Raw genomic sequence first — 17486 nt, 5'->3', positions numbered from 1 at the left:
CGTGAGGTCCAATAAACATCTAGATAAGGATTCCTTGTGTGCTCTTGGATTCGGATTAAGTTTTGTGTGCTCTAACAGGGAAGCCAGCTGTGTTCATGACACAAAGTCCTTTTCCAGTTTAGAGAAATACAGTAATTTAACTAACGATGAAATTGATATCTATAAGGGTTTGGTGTATGCCAGGTTATCAAAATCAGTGGAACCTAATTGCCAGAAAAGATTTATAATAGCTATTAACACCTAAAAAAAAAACCAGTGGTGTACATATTTCTAAAGCAGATAACACTAACAGTGTTGTGATTATGGACCAAAGTAATTATCTAAATTGAATCCCCTAGAGGCAGTTAATTCTCATTTCAATAAAAAATAAAGTTGTTGAAAGGTAATGGTTTTCTTATCAAAAGTTTGCCATCTCTGTCCCCTTCATTGCCATATATGTATGGACATGTTAAAACACATGAACAGAATTTTCAAGCAAGACCTATACCGAGGTCAGTAGGCTACATCATATATAGATTATCAAAATTGTTAGTTTCTTCATTAAGCCCTTTAGTGGGTAAGATATCAAAATCTAATATGAACAATATAGTTTTAGTTAACAAGCTTAACAATATCAATGTTTATTTTGATTTCAAACTTGTTAGCTTGGATGTTTCCTCACTTTTCACAAAGGTTCCAGTTGATGACCTTGTAAAATTTTTATTTGATGTTTTGGGTGATATTCATTTACCTGTTCCAAAGTCTGTTTTCACTGAACTGATAAAATTGTGTATAAAAGAATGTGTATTTCAATTCAATGGATAATTTGCTTATAGAATTGGCATGGTAATGGGTAACCCTCTTTCACCTGTACTAAGTAATCTTTTATGGATTTTTTGAAACAAAATCACTAAAGTGTATCTTACCTTCTAATGCTTTTTGGTTTAGGTATGAAGATGATGTAATTTGTGTTTGGCCAACAAATGAAAATTGACAAATATTTCTCCCTTTACTTAACAGTTCAGTACCTTCCATCAAATTTACTGTAGAAAATGAAAATGATGGTATGTTACCATTTTTACATTCCATGATCCAAAGGCAAGGAAAAAAGTTTATGTTTAGCATATACAGAAAACCTACCAATGTATGCTCATATATAGCCATTATTACTCATCTCAACATGACAGAGCTGAATTATCATCATTTCAATCTATGTTTCTTAGGGCATTACGCATTTGCAGTCCAGAGCATATCGATGATGGGTTTGAAATGATATTTTCTAATAGATCTAAATTAAAGTACCCTAGAAAATTCATTCATAAATCTCTTAAGTTATCTAATAACTCATTTTATAGAGTTGGGCCCAAACCTATTGACACCAAGAATCTTTTAGTTCTCCCTTTTAATAATGAGTTTACTTTATTCCCATGTTGCTTAAATCCTTTACTGTAAATGTTGCCTTCGGCAACAATAATACTATAAAGAATATCTTAACCAGGAACTCACCAGAAAATCCCCTGGGTACATCTATAAAGTGCAATGTAGAAACTGATAAGTTTATATTGGGCAGACTGGTAAGGATCTTTCTGGCAGACTTAAGCAACAGCAACATATTGTAAGAATGGGACAATAATCAAATACCCAATTCAATCACGATAAAAACTATGATCATTGTATTGACTGGAGTAATGCCACGTCAGTTATGAACTCTAACTCCAGTAACAAGAGAAATATCATTGAATTTTCTATTATAAGATATGCAAAGATCATGATATTATTGATGGCCTATACAAATTAGATAACTTTCTTCTTGATATAATTTGTAAACAATTCACCTTCTTGGCCACATAATAAGTTTATGATACACTCGTTGTCTGTCTTGGACAATCACATGTTTACCAAATGGCGTCCTAGCTACGTCTCTTCGTTGTATATCAAGTGACATATCTCTCTCCTGTGTGTTCCATGATAATGAAATTATTTCATGAAAGTGCACATTCAAAATTATCATGCTTCATTTTTCCCTTGGACTCCTAGGAATATACTTGATCACGAGCAAAATTGTGATCTTTTCCAATATATATATATATATATATATATATATATATATATATATATATATATATATATATATATATATATGTATATATATATAAGAATACAGTGCATATGAAGGCGCCTTTCCATTGAACACATAACACTCCAACGGCCAAGATTCAAACCCAGGACCTTATGTGTGGTTGGCGGGAGCGTTACGGCTAGGCTATGATCGCTTCTGATAGGGAAATGACTACTCGATTGCTAGTAATCGAATACCCTTCGTCTCACATCCATGAGCAACTGAGTCTACATCATTCAAATCCTATCAGGCTCACATTACCAACAGGTAGCATTTCACAGAACCTTACTATACAAACGCGGAGGTGTATGATCACGAATATATTACATATGAACGCGCACTTGCATAAAACACCTAATACCCTCCAACCCGACTCTTTGTTGCTGAGCAAAGAAAGCGTAAAATGAATTATATAAAAAAGAAAACTAACTCAGGTTGCCGAGTTTCTCTGTTCTTACTCTAACCCGAAAATACTATTTCATCAGGTATCACAAGCAATGAGAGAGATGCCTGGTTCCGTGTCGAGGTCGTGACCATTATAGAGCATAACAATATAATCTTAAAATCAAATAGGCTTGAAACAACCCTAAATCGTTAAGGAAACCAATGTCAACCACTAACTAACTGTGGCAATTCTGAGTGAATGTAATTCAACACCTCGAGAATTATCATATGGCAAATGATTCTCTGGTAAGTCTATCGTATCCTTCACCTACACTCTCACCAGAGCAACGGTCTTACACGACCGAGGCAACTGGCTTCACTCACTATGATTCAAAGGCTCGAGATTCGAAACGATTCCGATACGATAATGACTCGAATACGAGAGCCGTGAGCTCGCCAGTGAACCCTCAAGACTCCAGTCAACGACTGTACCAGTGACTCCCAGAAATCATGATTCCAATGAACCAAACATTTATACAAGCGTAAAACATACCTTATCCAACATCATTTGCATTTTTCAATTCAGTGACAAATATGTAAGTGAAAATGTCAAGATACTAATTGTCTATTTAAGTAAGACTCCATGAACGGAGCAAGACACAGCCACCATGAGACTTCCTCACCTCATAACTCATATGATTTACCAGAATCAAATGAAAAATAAACACTGAAGCCTCCGCAAAACATACCTATTATACCCATGAGGTCCAATGCCATGAATTAAGTCCGTGCAAGCATTCCTTTCCCTCGCAAACGTTTGAACATGACGAGAACCCTTCCATCACTTCTCATCGAACATGACACCAAACAACAAACTAAAGATTGTAGAGATACGCAGCGCGTCACTCCATTTCACACCTCATCCCTGTACAATAGTAACGCACGATGATTTACTTATCTTAAATAAAATGTTAATAATACATAAGATGTTAATCACTCATGGTTTACATAGATCCCATACAATATATATATATATATATATATATATATATATATATATATATATATATATATATATATATATATATATATATATATATATATATATATATATATATATGTATTTCCTCTGTAATATGAAATCTGCGATCTCTTCGAGTTCCACTTTCGAAGAAAATCTGAAAAAAAGAACAACAAAGACATTACCTTCATATCTAAGCTTTAGGTGTATAATGAATGATCAACAGATACAGATTTAAGGTATGGATGATTATTCATGAAAAAAAATGGTATGGACTAGACGATGTATAAAGACAGTCAGGGATTACAACCCAAGTCTGGTATGCAAAAATACACATCCACTCACACACACACACACACTCACACACACACACACACACACACAAGAACACACACACCACACACACACACACACACACACACACACACACACACACACACACATACAAACACATACAAACACACACATACGCACACACACACACACACACACACACACACACACACACACATACAAACACACACACACATACACACACACCACACACACACACACACACACACACACACACACACACACACATACAAACACACACATACGCACACACACACACACACACACACACACACACACACACACACACACACACACACACACTGCACTGTATAAGAGGCGATTCCCTTGATCGCAATACTTAGGTGTTAAGACGATTTTGAGAACGGGGCGAGTTACCTGGAGATGAGATGGAATTCTTATGTGTCTAGGTCAAGAGAGCTTAATGCCTTCAATCTACTTGTGCAGTATTGACACAACCTGTTAGTGTCCTATGAACAAGAAATATTATTCCCCTTGAATGAAACAGGGTTGAAGTCATCCTTTTCATCCTCTGAAAATGGATAAAAATTATAGATGAAAATTTTCTTCCTTAGATTAATTGAAATAAGATAAACCTGTGGTAAGCTAAAAAAAATCAAACCACAGCTGACTGTTCACTACTAAGATGTCTACTTCGAAGCTTCTGTTGTTAGGGAGTGGAAATATGTGGTTTCTGACCGTCAACCCAAAGGGATATCTTTGGCTTTCCTCATTCCAGTCATGATATTAGATTTCTCAATGTTTACCTATTGAATCAAGGAGAGGTGATATCTTTCATGATTCATCTTCGTTGTTAAACCTTCATCTTAGCGACTTGTCTCCTTTAGGATTTTCTGTAAGAGAAAGGCGTAGTGTCCTCTTGTACCATTTCATAAGGAAACGACCAAGTAGTTTTCCGATTACTAAATAACTTGAAAGAGTTTTCATGTCAAGCATTGGTTCCCGACATTTCAAGGCACCCTTCCTTCAATGTCAGTGATTTGTACTTACATCAGGCAGGTAATTCTACGCAGCAAACGGGAGGTATTTGCTTCACACCGGTATGAAGAGGATATACATGCGTCACACCAGCAAGATATCACCGGTACAAGGAGGAGATATCTGCGTCACACTAAGGAGATGCCTGGATTGTACCACTGTTCCTGAGGCCTCCTGCTTGAGAATCATTAATTAAAGTTAGATCTTAAAACCTGAGTTTGCTTCAGGTTATGCATTGCATATGTCTATCACTCGACAATTTGGTCGTCCCATAGTCGAGTACACAAGTACCTTACCTTCTGGGTGCTTCCAGTGTATTTGTTCCATTGTACAACTGCCATTCAAGTAACTTAATTGGCTTGGGGTCCAGAATTTCTTTCTCTTAAAGGAAAAGGATGACTTGAAATGCATGACTTGCTATCGATATATGTATATATGTATATATATATATATACATTTTGTTTATTCGTGGAATGTTTATAATTAGGGCTCAGTAAACATACAGTCCCCAGGGTTTCAGCCTACTCCAAACACTTAGTAAATGTAAGATGACTAAGAAAAAATATAAGATTATTGACTTTTACTATCTGAATATATATATATATATATATATATATATATATATATATATATATATATATATATATATATATATATATATATATATATATATATTTCATAGAACATACAAACCTCCCAAGGCAAGGATCGAACTCGAGACCCTGTGCAACAAGGCGGAGCGCTAATGCTAGGCTATGATCATAGCCTAGCGGTAGCGCTTCCGTCTGTTGCACAGGATCCCGGGTTCGATCCTGTCTGTTGGAGGTTTCTATGTTCGATGAAGGTGCTCGTTCATATGCATTTGTTCGTGTATATATATATATATATATATATATATATATATATATATATATATATATCACCTCCAGAGAAACTGCTAAAAATGCATACATAAAAAGATAGCTGTTCCATGAATTATACAAAAAAAAGCTTGTTTGTAACGAAAATGGCCATACCTATTTGCGAAAATACACTTTGATTACTTTTCTCGGTAATTTCCGAGCTTTTGGAATTTTTGGATGAAATGCATGTTGATTTAAGTATGGGCATTACTTTGCAAGACATGGATGGCATGAATAATGCTACCAGTCGTATATTCGTACCATCAACTATGCATGACCCTAGTTCGCAATCACAGCTGTTATCTGGCATGGTTTATGGGCGTGAAGAATGTTCCCTGGAGGCCATCAATCTTGATCGTGGGAGAGGATGTCAGGAACTGAGGAAAACATGGGTGTGGCTCGTATATGTGTAGGTAAGTAGCTGGAGACCATGGGTGTGGTAGGGGCGTGAATGGTTGACCTGATGGTTGTTAGATCATGGGCGTTGTTCGAGCTGATGGGTGTGATCCTTACCATCGTCCAGCGTTTAGAATGCTAAGCCGACGGCTGAAGTCTTTCAACTCGCTTTCCCTTTCCATGGCGAAGAGGCACACGAAGAAGTAATTGTTCAAGAAACAGTTTGCCCTGCAAAACAAAGAATTATACTTAGTTCCTTTCAACAGAAACAAGTGCTCTATAAAACAATCATTTTCCTATGCCTCCTTCCATTGCACATGCAAGTACACTATCAATATCTCTATATGTTTCGGAAAAGATTATCGAGTGAATTATATTACTTAGATAACTACGTTAAAAGTCTTTAAGAATCATAGGGACAAATTCTAAATCTAGTACAAAGTTTTGATATATTCCTCTTTTGGTGCCATGTCAGACGGTCACCTAATTTGAACCAACACCAAATACAGCATAATACATTTTGACCTCTAGCATTTCTCGTGTTGATGTTCATCCTCATCATATTTCACCATATCCTGACAGATTTATATTTGATTGACAAACTTGTATAACACAGTTACTCATTCGTATTACATCCTCACCAGTAATCCTGCGTATCTGCGAGAATGTAGAGAGTGAACATAAAAAGAAAAATTTCTATGACGTATTTGTGTCACTAGAGAGTCGTGATTTCTGGATATGAATCAGATCATCATCATTGTCCTCCTCTTCGGCAGCGTACCTATGGCACCTAGTGCCCCTGTAAGGACAAGGATGAAGCTCACCTGCATTTCCCAGAAAGTTCTTCATCACGAAAGAGATTGTAGCAGTCATCACAAACTTGTTCCACTTTGTCGTACGCGTCTCGATTGCCGAATATCCCGGGGCATTCATTGAAGGAGAATCTAGCAGAGCACTGCCCCATCATGATGCATCCCAGGAGAACTACCAATAGAATCAGCTGCACCTTCTGTTGGGTCAAATGAAATGATGTTAAATGTGGAAGGTGTTGGATATCTCTCGATCTCCATATCGTATACACTGGAATAACGTTTTAGTTCAACGATACCTATGATTTTAACAAAACTATTTCGTGTCAAGATTTACGAATATGTTTTTAAACTATTTATGTGTGAATTGCCAAAACTATCGAATTATCTGACGTTTCTCGTCTGCCACACCATACGTCGAGGGTAACACATACACCAGTCTCACTACATATTTTAGAGATACAAAACAAAGTCAATGCCTCACACAGCCTTTACATTCATACTAAACTTGTTTAGATTTCGGCACAGAGGGAATTGTGAAAATCTATAAGCACAGATTACTACTGTCTCACATAAAATATATCCACAAAATACTCTTGCTATAAAATACAGAGAAGCTGCAGAAGACACTTGAAAATTTATCAACTCTGGTATTAACCTGCAAGGAGAAGCCTGGCACCGTTCGGGCTGCGGTCACTTGGGATGCATTCATCTTTTGAGACATGGTATTTGGCAGGGTGATATGTGTCGCTGGTCAACTTCCTTCGAAGATGTCTGTATGCGTGTGGCTGTGAAGGGCTGGAGAAGAGAGGGTCGTGGGTGAACAGTGAGAGAGGTAGAGAAGTTATGGTAGAAGGAAGGAGGGAGGGATCAGGCAAGGGGGTGTCGCCAGTGGAAATGCACCAGGGCAAAAGCTGTGGAGATCCTGTCCACGGCAGGCGATGGTGCCCCTTATATACTCGGCCAGTGTTCCGTATGTGACGTCAGTGCGCACAACTTGAAAAAACTCGGGTATATCAAATGGTCTCTCCAACGAAAGGTTTTCATTATAATGACCCGTGGTTAATCTATATAATAGTTAAGAACGATAAATGACACCTACACACACACACACACACACACACACACACACACACACACACACACACACACACACAAACACACACACACACTCACGCTAAGAGACGCATTCCTATAGCAAGAAAACATTGAAGTATGGAATACAAGTCTCTACAGCTAATAAGATACCTTTTCATATACTGAAGCCTTCCTTCACAAACAGAATGCTTCAATCCTTCCAAGCAAAAGACGAAACATGGAAATGAGATAAAAAGATACTTAACATTAACAAAAAATAGAAGGAAACAGAAATTAGTATTTTGAGCAAGTGGAATGCTTGACATTCAAAAATCAATAGTTTCTAGTTATTAGGAAAGACACAAGAAAGAGGGTACCAAAGATTTATATTCTTCAGGAAGTCATATATATCCCAACATTAATACGATGAATCTAATTTTCTCTTTTAATATTCAAATAGCATAATTTTTAGGGTCACTTCCTTCCTGGATGGAATAAAGTCTGTGTGTGGTTATAGATCTTTTCGATCCTTTCAATATGAATGCCACTCTCCATCCTGCTGGCATGGAAAGACCCACCAAAAAAAAGTAAGATTATGACCATTGTGCTATTAAAACATTCTGTAATGGATTTACCCTAAAAATGAACTCTAGAATATGTTACTCTGTAGGGAATAAAGTTCACGTATTCCCCATTCCTTTACAATAATTCACCTGTTATTCCTAAAGATAGGAACATAAATGTCTCTTTCCTGCCTCAAATCAGGCATAACGGAGGTCAAATCTATTACTTACCTTTTTTTTGTCATTTCTATGGTGGTCAAAATTCAACAGTTCTAAGCAACTTTTACCAAAATTTACACATTTTTCGTCATGTTTTCTTTAAGTAATGCTGGTAAAACTCCTTGACAGTAATGAGTTCCGATACATAGATATTTAAGGACTGAGACATACTGCATTTCGCGACTGAGCTTTGGACTTTGTAAGTAAAAGAGTTACCTATATTAGTTTTAGTCTCTTTGATATCGCTGTAATCTCTGTTCAGCTATTTACATTCCTTGATAAAAAGACAGTTTCCCCATATTGTATCCTTCCCATAGTGTAGCATTCCCATAGTGTAGTCTTTGCTCTGGAGCCACTAAACTGAAAAAAAAATTATCTATATAGACAGCAACCAGCAAAGAAAGAATTCATAAGTAGGTAACTCTAGCATAAGGGAAACAAAAAAAGCCCTTTCCTGCATTTCTCCATCAAAGAGATAGGGATATGATAGAGAGATTTACGAAATACTATTTTTCGAGTTTACGAAATACTATTTCATTTTTCGCTAATGGACGAAGGAAGAATATAATCTGTACATATTTCATGGATTATAGAAACACTAGATAAATAATAACTATAAGGATAAGATAATGATAATGTAATAGTAATGATAAAGTATGATCATGATACTAATACTACTATTACTAATACTTCTACTACTAATACTAAAAATAACAATAATAATGATAATAATAATAATGATAATAATGATAGTAATAATAATAATAATAATGATAACAACAATAATAATGATAATAATAATGATAATACTAATAGTAATAATAATAACAATAATAATAATAATGACAATAGTAATAATAATAGTAATAACAATAACAGAATCATTGGTTTACGTGTTAATTCATGGGCGTATGAAAGAGAGACTTTTGGATGTTAGTGTGCTGAGAGGGGCAACTGGAGGGATGTCTCATCATCATGTTGTGGAGGCGAGGGTGAAGATATGTAGAGGTTTACAGAAAAGAAGACAGAATGTTGGGGTGAAGAGAGTGGTGAGAGTAAGTGAGCTTGGAAAGGACACCTTTGTGAGGAAGTACCAGATATTGACGGCAGAATGGAAAAAGACGGGTGTGGCATCAGAAAGGTTGCAGATGGGCAGATTAAAAAGGGTAGTGAGTGGTGGGATGAAGAAGTAAGATTTTTAGAGAAAGAGAAAAGAGAAGCATTTCGGCGAGCGTTGCAGGGAAATAGTGCAAATGACTGGGAGACGTATAAGAGAAAGAGGCAAGATGTCAAGAGAAAGGTGTAAGAGGTGAAAAAGAGATCAAATGAGAGTTGGGGTGAGAGGGTATTATTAAAATCAAGGGAGACTAAAAAGATGTTTTGGAAGTAGGTAAATAAAGTGCGTAAGACAGGAAAACAAAGGTCAAATCGGTGAAAGGGGCTAATGGGGAGGTAATAACAAATAGAGGTGAAGTGAAGAGATGGAGTGAGTTTTTTGAAGATTTGTTGAATGTGTTAGATGATAGAGTGGCCGATATGAGGTCTTTTGGTGGAGATGGTGTGCGAAGTGAGATGGGTTAGGGAGAATGGTTTGGTAAACAGAGAAGAGGTAGGGAAAGCTTTGCGGAAGATGAAACCAGGAATGGCGGAGGGTTTGGATGATATTGCTGTGGCATTTATTAAAATGGGTGACTGTGTTGTTGACTGGTTGGTGAGGATATTCACTGTATGTATCGTTCATGGTGAAGAGCTTGAGGATTAGCGAAATGCATGCATATTCCAATTGTACATAGGCAAAGGGGATAAAGTTAAGTGTTCAAATCACAAATGTATAAGTTTGTGGAGTATTCCTGGGAAATTATATGGGAGGGTATTGATTGAGAGGGTGAAGACATGTACAGAGCATCAGATTGGGGAAGAGCAATGTCGTTTCAGAAGTTGTAGAGGATGTGTAGAGGATGTAGAGGATGTTGCTTTCAAGAATGTATGTATTATATACTTAGAAAAACAGATGGATTTGAATGTAACATTCATGGATCTGGAGAAGGCATATGATCGAGTTGATAGAGATGCTCTGAGGAAGGTATTAAAAGTATATGGTGCGGAAGGTAAGTTGGTAGAAGCAGTGAAAAGTTTTTATCGAGGATGTAAGGCATGTGTACGTGCAGGAAGAGAGGAAAGTGATTGGTTCCTAGCGATTACTGGTTTGCAAAAGGGGTGCATGATGTCTCCATGGTTCTTTACTTTGTTTATGGATGAGGTTGTTAGGAAGGTGAATGCAAGAGTCTTGAAGAGAGGGGCAAGTATGCAGTCTGTTCTGAATGAGAGGGCTTGGGAAGTGAGTCAGTTGTTGTTCACTGATGATTCAGCGCTGGTGGTTGATTCGGGTGAGAAACTGCAGAAGTTGTTGACCGAGTTTGGTAAAGTGTGTGAAATAAGAAAGCTCAGAGTAAATGTGAATAAGAAGAAAGTTATCAGGTTCAGTAGCGTTGAGGGACAAGAAAATTGGGAAGTAAGTTTCAATGGAGAGAAACTGGAGGAAGTGAAGAATTTTGATATATGAGTTTGGATTTAGCAGCGGATAGAACCATGAAAGCGGAAGTAAGTCCCAGGGTGGGGGAAGGGGGCGAATGTTCTGGGAGCGTTGAAGAATGTGTGGAAGGCGAGAACGTTATCTCGGAGAAAAGAAATGTGTATGTTTGAGGAAATAGTGTTTATAGCAATGTCATATGATTGCGAGGAATGGGCTATAGGGTTACGCGAAGGAGAGTGGATGTGTCGGAAATGAGATGTTTGAGGACAATAAGTGGTGTGAGGTGGTTTGATCGAGTAAGTAATGAAAACGTAAGAGAGATGTGTGTTAATGAAAATAGAGTGGTTGAGAGAGCAGAAGAGGGTGTATTGAAATGGTTTGGTCACATGGAGAGAAGGAGTGAGGATAGATTGACACCAAGGATATATGTGTCAGAGGTGTAGGGAATGGGGAGAACTGAGGGACCAAATTGGAGGTGGAAGAATGGTGTGAAAAAGATTTTGAGCCTTACGGGCCTGAACATACAGGAGGGTGGAAGGCGTGCAAGGAACAGAGTGAATTGGAAAGATGAGGATTGAACCAGGGCATGTGAAGCGTCTGGTGTAAACCAGGGAAAGTTTTGTAGGGCCTGAATGTGGAAAGGGAGCTGTGGTTTCGGTGTATTACACGTAACATGTAGAGACTGAGTGTGAACGAATCTGTTCTTTATTGTCTTTTCCTAGCGCAACCTCGCGTGCACGCGGGGGGAGGGGGGTGCCATTTCATGTGTGGCGCGGTGGCGGCGAAAATAGATGAAGGCATCATGTATGAATTTGTACATGTGTATATATGTATGTGTCTGTGCATGTACATATATGAATACGTTCAAATGTATATGTATGAACATGAGCGTGTGTGGGCGTTTATGTATATACATGTGTAGGTGGGTGGGTTGGGCAATTGTTTCTTCTGTTTCCATGCAGTACCTCGCTAACGTGAGGTCCAATAAACATCTAGATAAGGATTACTTGTGTGCTTTTGGATTCGGATTAAGTTTTGTGTGCTCTAACAGGGAAGCCAGCTGTGTTGATGTCACAAAGTCCTTTTCCTATTTAGAGAAATACAGTAATTTAACTAACGATTAAATTGATATCCATAAGGGTTTGGTGTATGCCAGGTTATCAAAATCAGTGGAACCTAATTGCCAGAAAAGATTTATGATAGCTATCAACACCTTAGAAAAAAATAACAGTGATGTACTAAAGCAGATAAGACCAACAGTGTTGTGATCATGGACCAAAGTAATTATCTAAAAGGAATCCCCTAGAAGCATTTAATTCTCATTTCAATAAAGAAATAAAGTTGATGAAAGGTAAAGGTTTTCTTATCAAAAGTTTGCCATCTCTGTCCCCTTCATTGCCATATATGTATGGACTTATTAAAACACATGAACAAAATTTTCAAGAAAGACCTAAAGCGAATTTAGTAAGCTCGATCACATATAGATTATAAAAATGGTTAGTTTCTTCATTAAGCCCTTTAGTGGGTAAGATATCAAAATCTAATATGAACAATATAGTTTTAGTTAACAAGCTTAACAATATCAATGTTTATTTTGATTTCAAACTTGTTAGCTTGGATGTTTCCTCACTTTTCAAAAAAGTTCCAGTTGATGACTTTGTAAAATATTTATTTGATGTTTTGAATGATATTCATTTACCTGTTCCAAAGTCTGTTTTCACTAAACTGATAAGATTGTGTATAAAAGCTTGTGTATTTTAATTCAATGGATACTATGCTTATAGAATTGGCATGGTAATATGTAACCCTCTTTCACCTGTACTAAGTAATCTTTTTATGGAATTTTTTGAAACAAAATTACTAAAGGGTATCTTACCTTCTAATGCTTTTTGATTTAGGTATGAAGATGATGTAATTTGTGTTTGGCCAACAACTGAAAATTGCCAAATATTTCTCCCTTTACTTAACAGTTCAGTACCTTCCATCAAATTTACTGTAGAAAATGAAAATAATGGTATGTTACCTTTTTTACATTGCATGATCCATAGGCAAGAAAAAAAGTTTAGATTTAGCATGTACAGAAAACCTACCAATGTATGCTCATATATCCATTATTACTCATCTCAACATGACAGAGCTGAATTAACATAATTTCAGTCTATGTTTCTTAGGGCATTACGCATTTGCAGTCCAGAGTATATCGATGATGGGTTTGAAATGGTATTTTCTACTGGATCGAAGTTAGAGTACCCTGAACTTTCATTGATAAATCCCTTAAGTTAGCAAAGAAATGATTTTATAGACTTCAGCCCCAACCTTCCACTGACACCAAGAATCTTTTAGTTCTCGGTTTTAATAATGATTTTACTTTATTCCCATGTTGCTTAAATCCTTTAATGTAAATGCTGCCTTCAGCAACAATAATACTATAAAGAATATCTTCATCAGGAACTCACCAGAAAATTCTCCTGGGTGCATATATAAAGTGCAATGTAGAAACTGACAAGTTTTATGTTTGGCAGACTGGTAAGGATCTTTCTGGCCGACTTAAGTAATAGCAATATATTGTAAGAATGGGACAATGATCAAATGCCTTCTTTAATCATGATAAAAACTAAGATCATTGTATTGACTGGAGTAATACAACATCATTTATTAACTCTAACTCCAGTATCACTAGAAATATCATTGAATCTTCTATTATAAGATATGCAAAGATCATGATATTATTGATGGCCTATACAAATTGGATAACTTTCTTCTTCATAGAATTTGTGAACATTTCACTTTCTTGTCTACATAATAAGTTTATGATACACTCGTTGTCTACCTTGGACAATTGCATGTTTACCAAAAGGCGTCCTAATTACGTCTCTTCCTTGTATATCAATTGACTGTTATATTTCTCTCTTGTGTCTCCACTGATAATGAAATTATTACATGAAAGTGCACTTGCGAAATTATCGTGCTTCATTTTCCCCTTGGACTCCTTGGAATATACTTGATCACGCGCAAAATTGTGATCCTTTCCAATATATATATGTATATATAAATATATATATATATATATATATATATATATATGGGTGTGTGTGTGTGTGTGTGCGTGTGTGTGTCTGTGTGTGTGTGTGTATAGGAATAGAGTGCATATGAAGGCGCCTTTTCATTGAACAGATAACACTCCAACAGCCAAGGTTCAAACCCAGGACCTTATGTGTGGTTGGCTGGAGCGTTACAGCTAGGCTATGATCGCCTCTAATAGGGAAATGACTATTCGATTGCTAGTAATCGAATACCCTTCGTCTCACATCCATGAGCAACTGAGTCTATATCAGTCAAATCCTATCATGCTCACATTACCAACAGGTAGCATTTCATAGAACCTTACTATACAAACGCGGAGGTGTATGATCACGAATATATCACATATGAACGCGCACTTGCATAAAACACCTAATACCCTCCAACCCGGCTCTTTGTTGTTCAGCAAGGAAAGCGTAAAGTGAATTATATAAAAAAGAAAACTAACTCAAGTTGCCGAGTTTCTCTGTTCTTACTCTAACCCGAAAATACTATTTCATCAGGTAACATAAGCAATGAGAGAGATGCCTGGTTCCGTGTCGAGGTCGTGACCATTATAGAGCATAACAATATAATCTTAAAATCAAATAAGCTTGAAACAACCCTAAATCGTTAAGGAAACCAATGTCAACAACTAACTAACTGTGGCAATTCTGAGTGAATGTAATTCAACACCTCGAGAATTATCATATGGCAAATGATTCTCTGGTAAGTCTATCGTATCCTTCACCTACACTCTCACCAGAGCAACGGTCTTACACGACCGAGGCAACTGGGTTCACTCACTATGATTCAAAGGCTCGAGATTCGAAACGATTCCGATACGATAATGACTCGAATACGAGAGCCGTGAGCTCGCCAGTGAACCCTCAAGACTCCAGTCAACGACTGTACCAGTGACTCCCAGAAATCATGATTCCAATGAACCAAACATTTATACAAGCGTAAAACATACCTTATCCAACATCATTTGCATTTTTCAATTCAGTGACAAATATGTAAGTGAAAATGTCAAGATACTAATTGTCTATTTAAGTAAGACTCCATGAACGGAGCAAGACACAGCCACCATGAGACTTCCTCACCTCATAACTCATATGATTTACCAGAATCAAATGAAAAATAAACACTGAAGCCTCCGCAAAACATACCTATTATACCCATGAGGTCCAATGCCATGAATTAAGTCCGTGCAAGCATTCCTTTCCCTCGCAAACGTTTGAACATGACGAGAACCCTTCCATCACTTCTCATCGAACATGACACCAAACAACAAACTAAAGATTGTAGAGATACGCAGCGCGTCACTCCATTTCACACCTCATCCCTGTACAATAGTAACGCACGATGATTTACTTATCTTAAATAAAATGTTAATAATACATAAGATGTTAATCACTCATGGTTTACATAGATCCCATACAATATATATATATATATATATATATATATATATATATATATATATATATATATATATATATATATATATATATATATATATATATATATCTGAATCTGATGTATTTCCTCTGTAATATGAAATCTGCGATCTCTTCGAGTTCCACTTTCGAAGAAAATCTGAAAAAAGAACAACAAAGACATTACCTTCATATCTAAGCTTTAGGTGTATAATGAATGATCAACAGATACAGATTTATGGTATGGTTGATTATTCATGAAAAAAAAAAATGGTATGGACTAGACGATGTATAAAGACAGTCAGGGATTACAACCCAAGTCTGGTATGCAAAAATACACATCCACTCACACACACACACACACACACACACACACACAAGAACACACACACACACACACACACACACACACACACACACACACACACACACACACATACAAACACATACAAACACACACATACGCACACACACACACACACACACACACACACACACACACACACACACATACAAACACACACACACATACACACACACACACACACACACACACACACACACACACACACACACATACAAACACACACATACGCACACACACACACACACACACACACACACACACACACACAAGCCCACACTGCACTGTATAAGAGGCGATTCCCTTGATCGCAATACTTAGGTGTTAAGACGATTTTGAGAACGGGACGAGTTACCTGGAGATGAGATGGAATTCTTATGTGTCTAGGTCAAGAGACCTTAATGCCTTCAATCTACTTGTTCAGTATTGACACAACCTGTTAGTGTCCTATGAACAAGAAATATTATTCCCCTTGTATGAAACAGGGCTGAAGTCATCCTTTTCATCCTCTGAAAATGGATGAAAATTATTGATGAATATTCTCTTCCTTAGAGTAATTGAAATGAGATGAACTTAAGCTAAGCTAAAAAAAATCAAACCACAGCCAAGATTGTTCAACACTAGGAATTCTACTTCGAAGCGTCTGGTGTTAGGGAGTGGAAATATATGGTTTCTGACCGTCAACCGAGAGGGATATCTTTGGCTTCCCTCAGTCCAGTCATGATATTAGATTCATCAATGTTTACTTATTGAATCAAGGAGAGGTGATAGCTTTCATGATTCATGTTCGTTGTTAAACCTTCATCTTAGCGACTTGTCTCCTTTAGGATTTTCTGTAAGAGAAAGGCGTAGTGTCCTCTTGTACCATTTCATAAGGAAACGACCAAGTAGTTTTCCGATTACTAAATAACTTGAAAGAGTTTTCATGTCAAGCATTGGTTCCCGACATTTCAAGGCACCCTTCCTTCAATGTCAGTGATTTGTACTTACATCAGGCAGGTAATTCTACGCAGCAAACGGGAGGTATTTGCTTCACACCGGTATGAAGAGGATATACATGCGTCACACCAGCAAGATATCACCGGTACAAGGAGGAGATATCTGCGTCACACTAAGGAGATGCCTGGATTGTACCACTGTTCCTGAGGCCTCCTGCTTGAGAATCATTAATTAAAGTTAGATCTTAAAACCTGAGTTTGCTTCAGGTTATGCATTGCATATGTCTATCACTCGACAATTTGGTCGTCCCATAGTCGAGTACACAC

At 37.1% G+C, this 17486-nt stretch overlaps 1 protein-coding gene across 1 annotated transcript; it reads right to left on the bottom strand.

Moving 5' to 3' along the window:
• Positions 1 to 5726: 5726 nt before the first annotated feature.
• On the bottom strand, positions 5727 to 7895 carry LOC139764982 (molt-inhibiting hormone-like). The gene is made up of 3 exons (XM_071692035.1): positions 7622 to 7895; positions 6979 to 7163; positions 5727 to 6382 (listed from the first exon to the last, which is right to left on the bottom strand). Exons 1-3 carry the CDS (start codon positions 7685 to 7687, stop codon positions 6268 to 6270), a joined length of 366 nt encoding a protein of 121 aa, XP_071548136.1. The 5' UTR covers positions 7688 to 7895; the 3' UTR covers positions 5727 to 6267.
• Between the last annotated feature and the right edge of the window lie 9591 nt (positions 7896 to 17486).

This window comes from Panulirus ornatus, chromosome 52 (genome assembly GCF_036320965.1).
Source record: "Panulirus ornatus isolate Po-2019 chromosome 52, ASM3632096v1, whole genome shotgun sequence".
Taxonomy (NCBI): Eukaryota; Metazoa; Arthropoda; class Malacostraca; order Decapoda; family Palinuridae; genus Panulirus; species Panulirus ornatus.
This window is presented reverse-complemented; position numbering and strand designations above follow the sequence as displayed.

Coding starts and splice junctions, on each gene's coding strand:
- LOC139764982 (XM_071692035.1), bottom strand. CDS start 7,687: ATGTCTCAAAAGATGAATGCATCCCAAGTGACCGCAGCCCGAACGGTG. Junction 7,164..7,621: donor TGCCAGGCTTCTCCTTGCAG/GTTAATACCAGA, acceptor TTGACCCAACAG/AAGGTGCAGCTGATTCTATT. Junction 6,383..6,978: donor GAACTTTCTGGGAAATGCAG/GTGAGCTTCATC, acceptor TTTGTTTTGCAG/GGCAAACTGTTTCTTGAACA.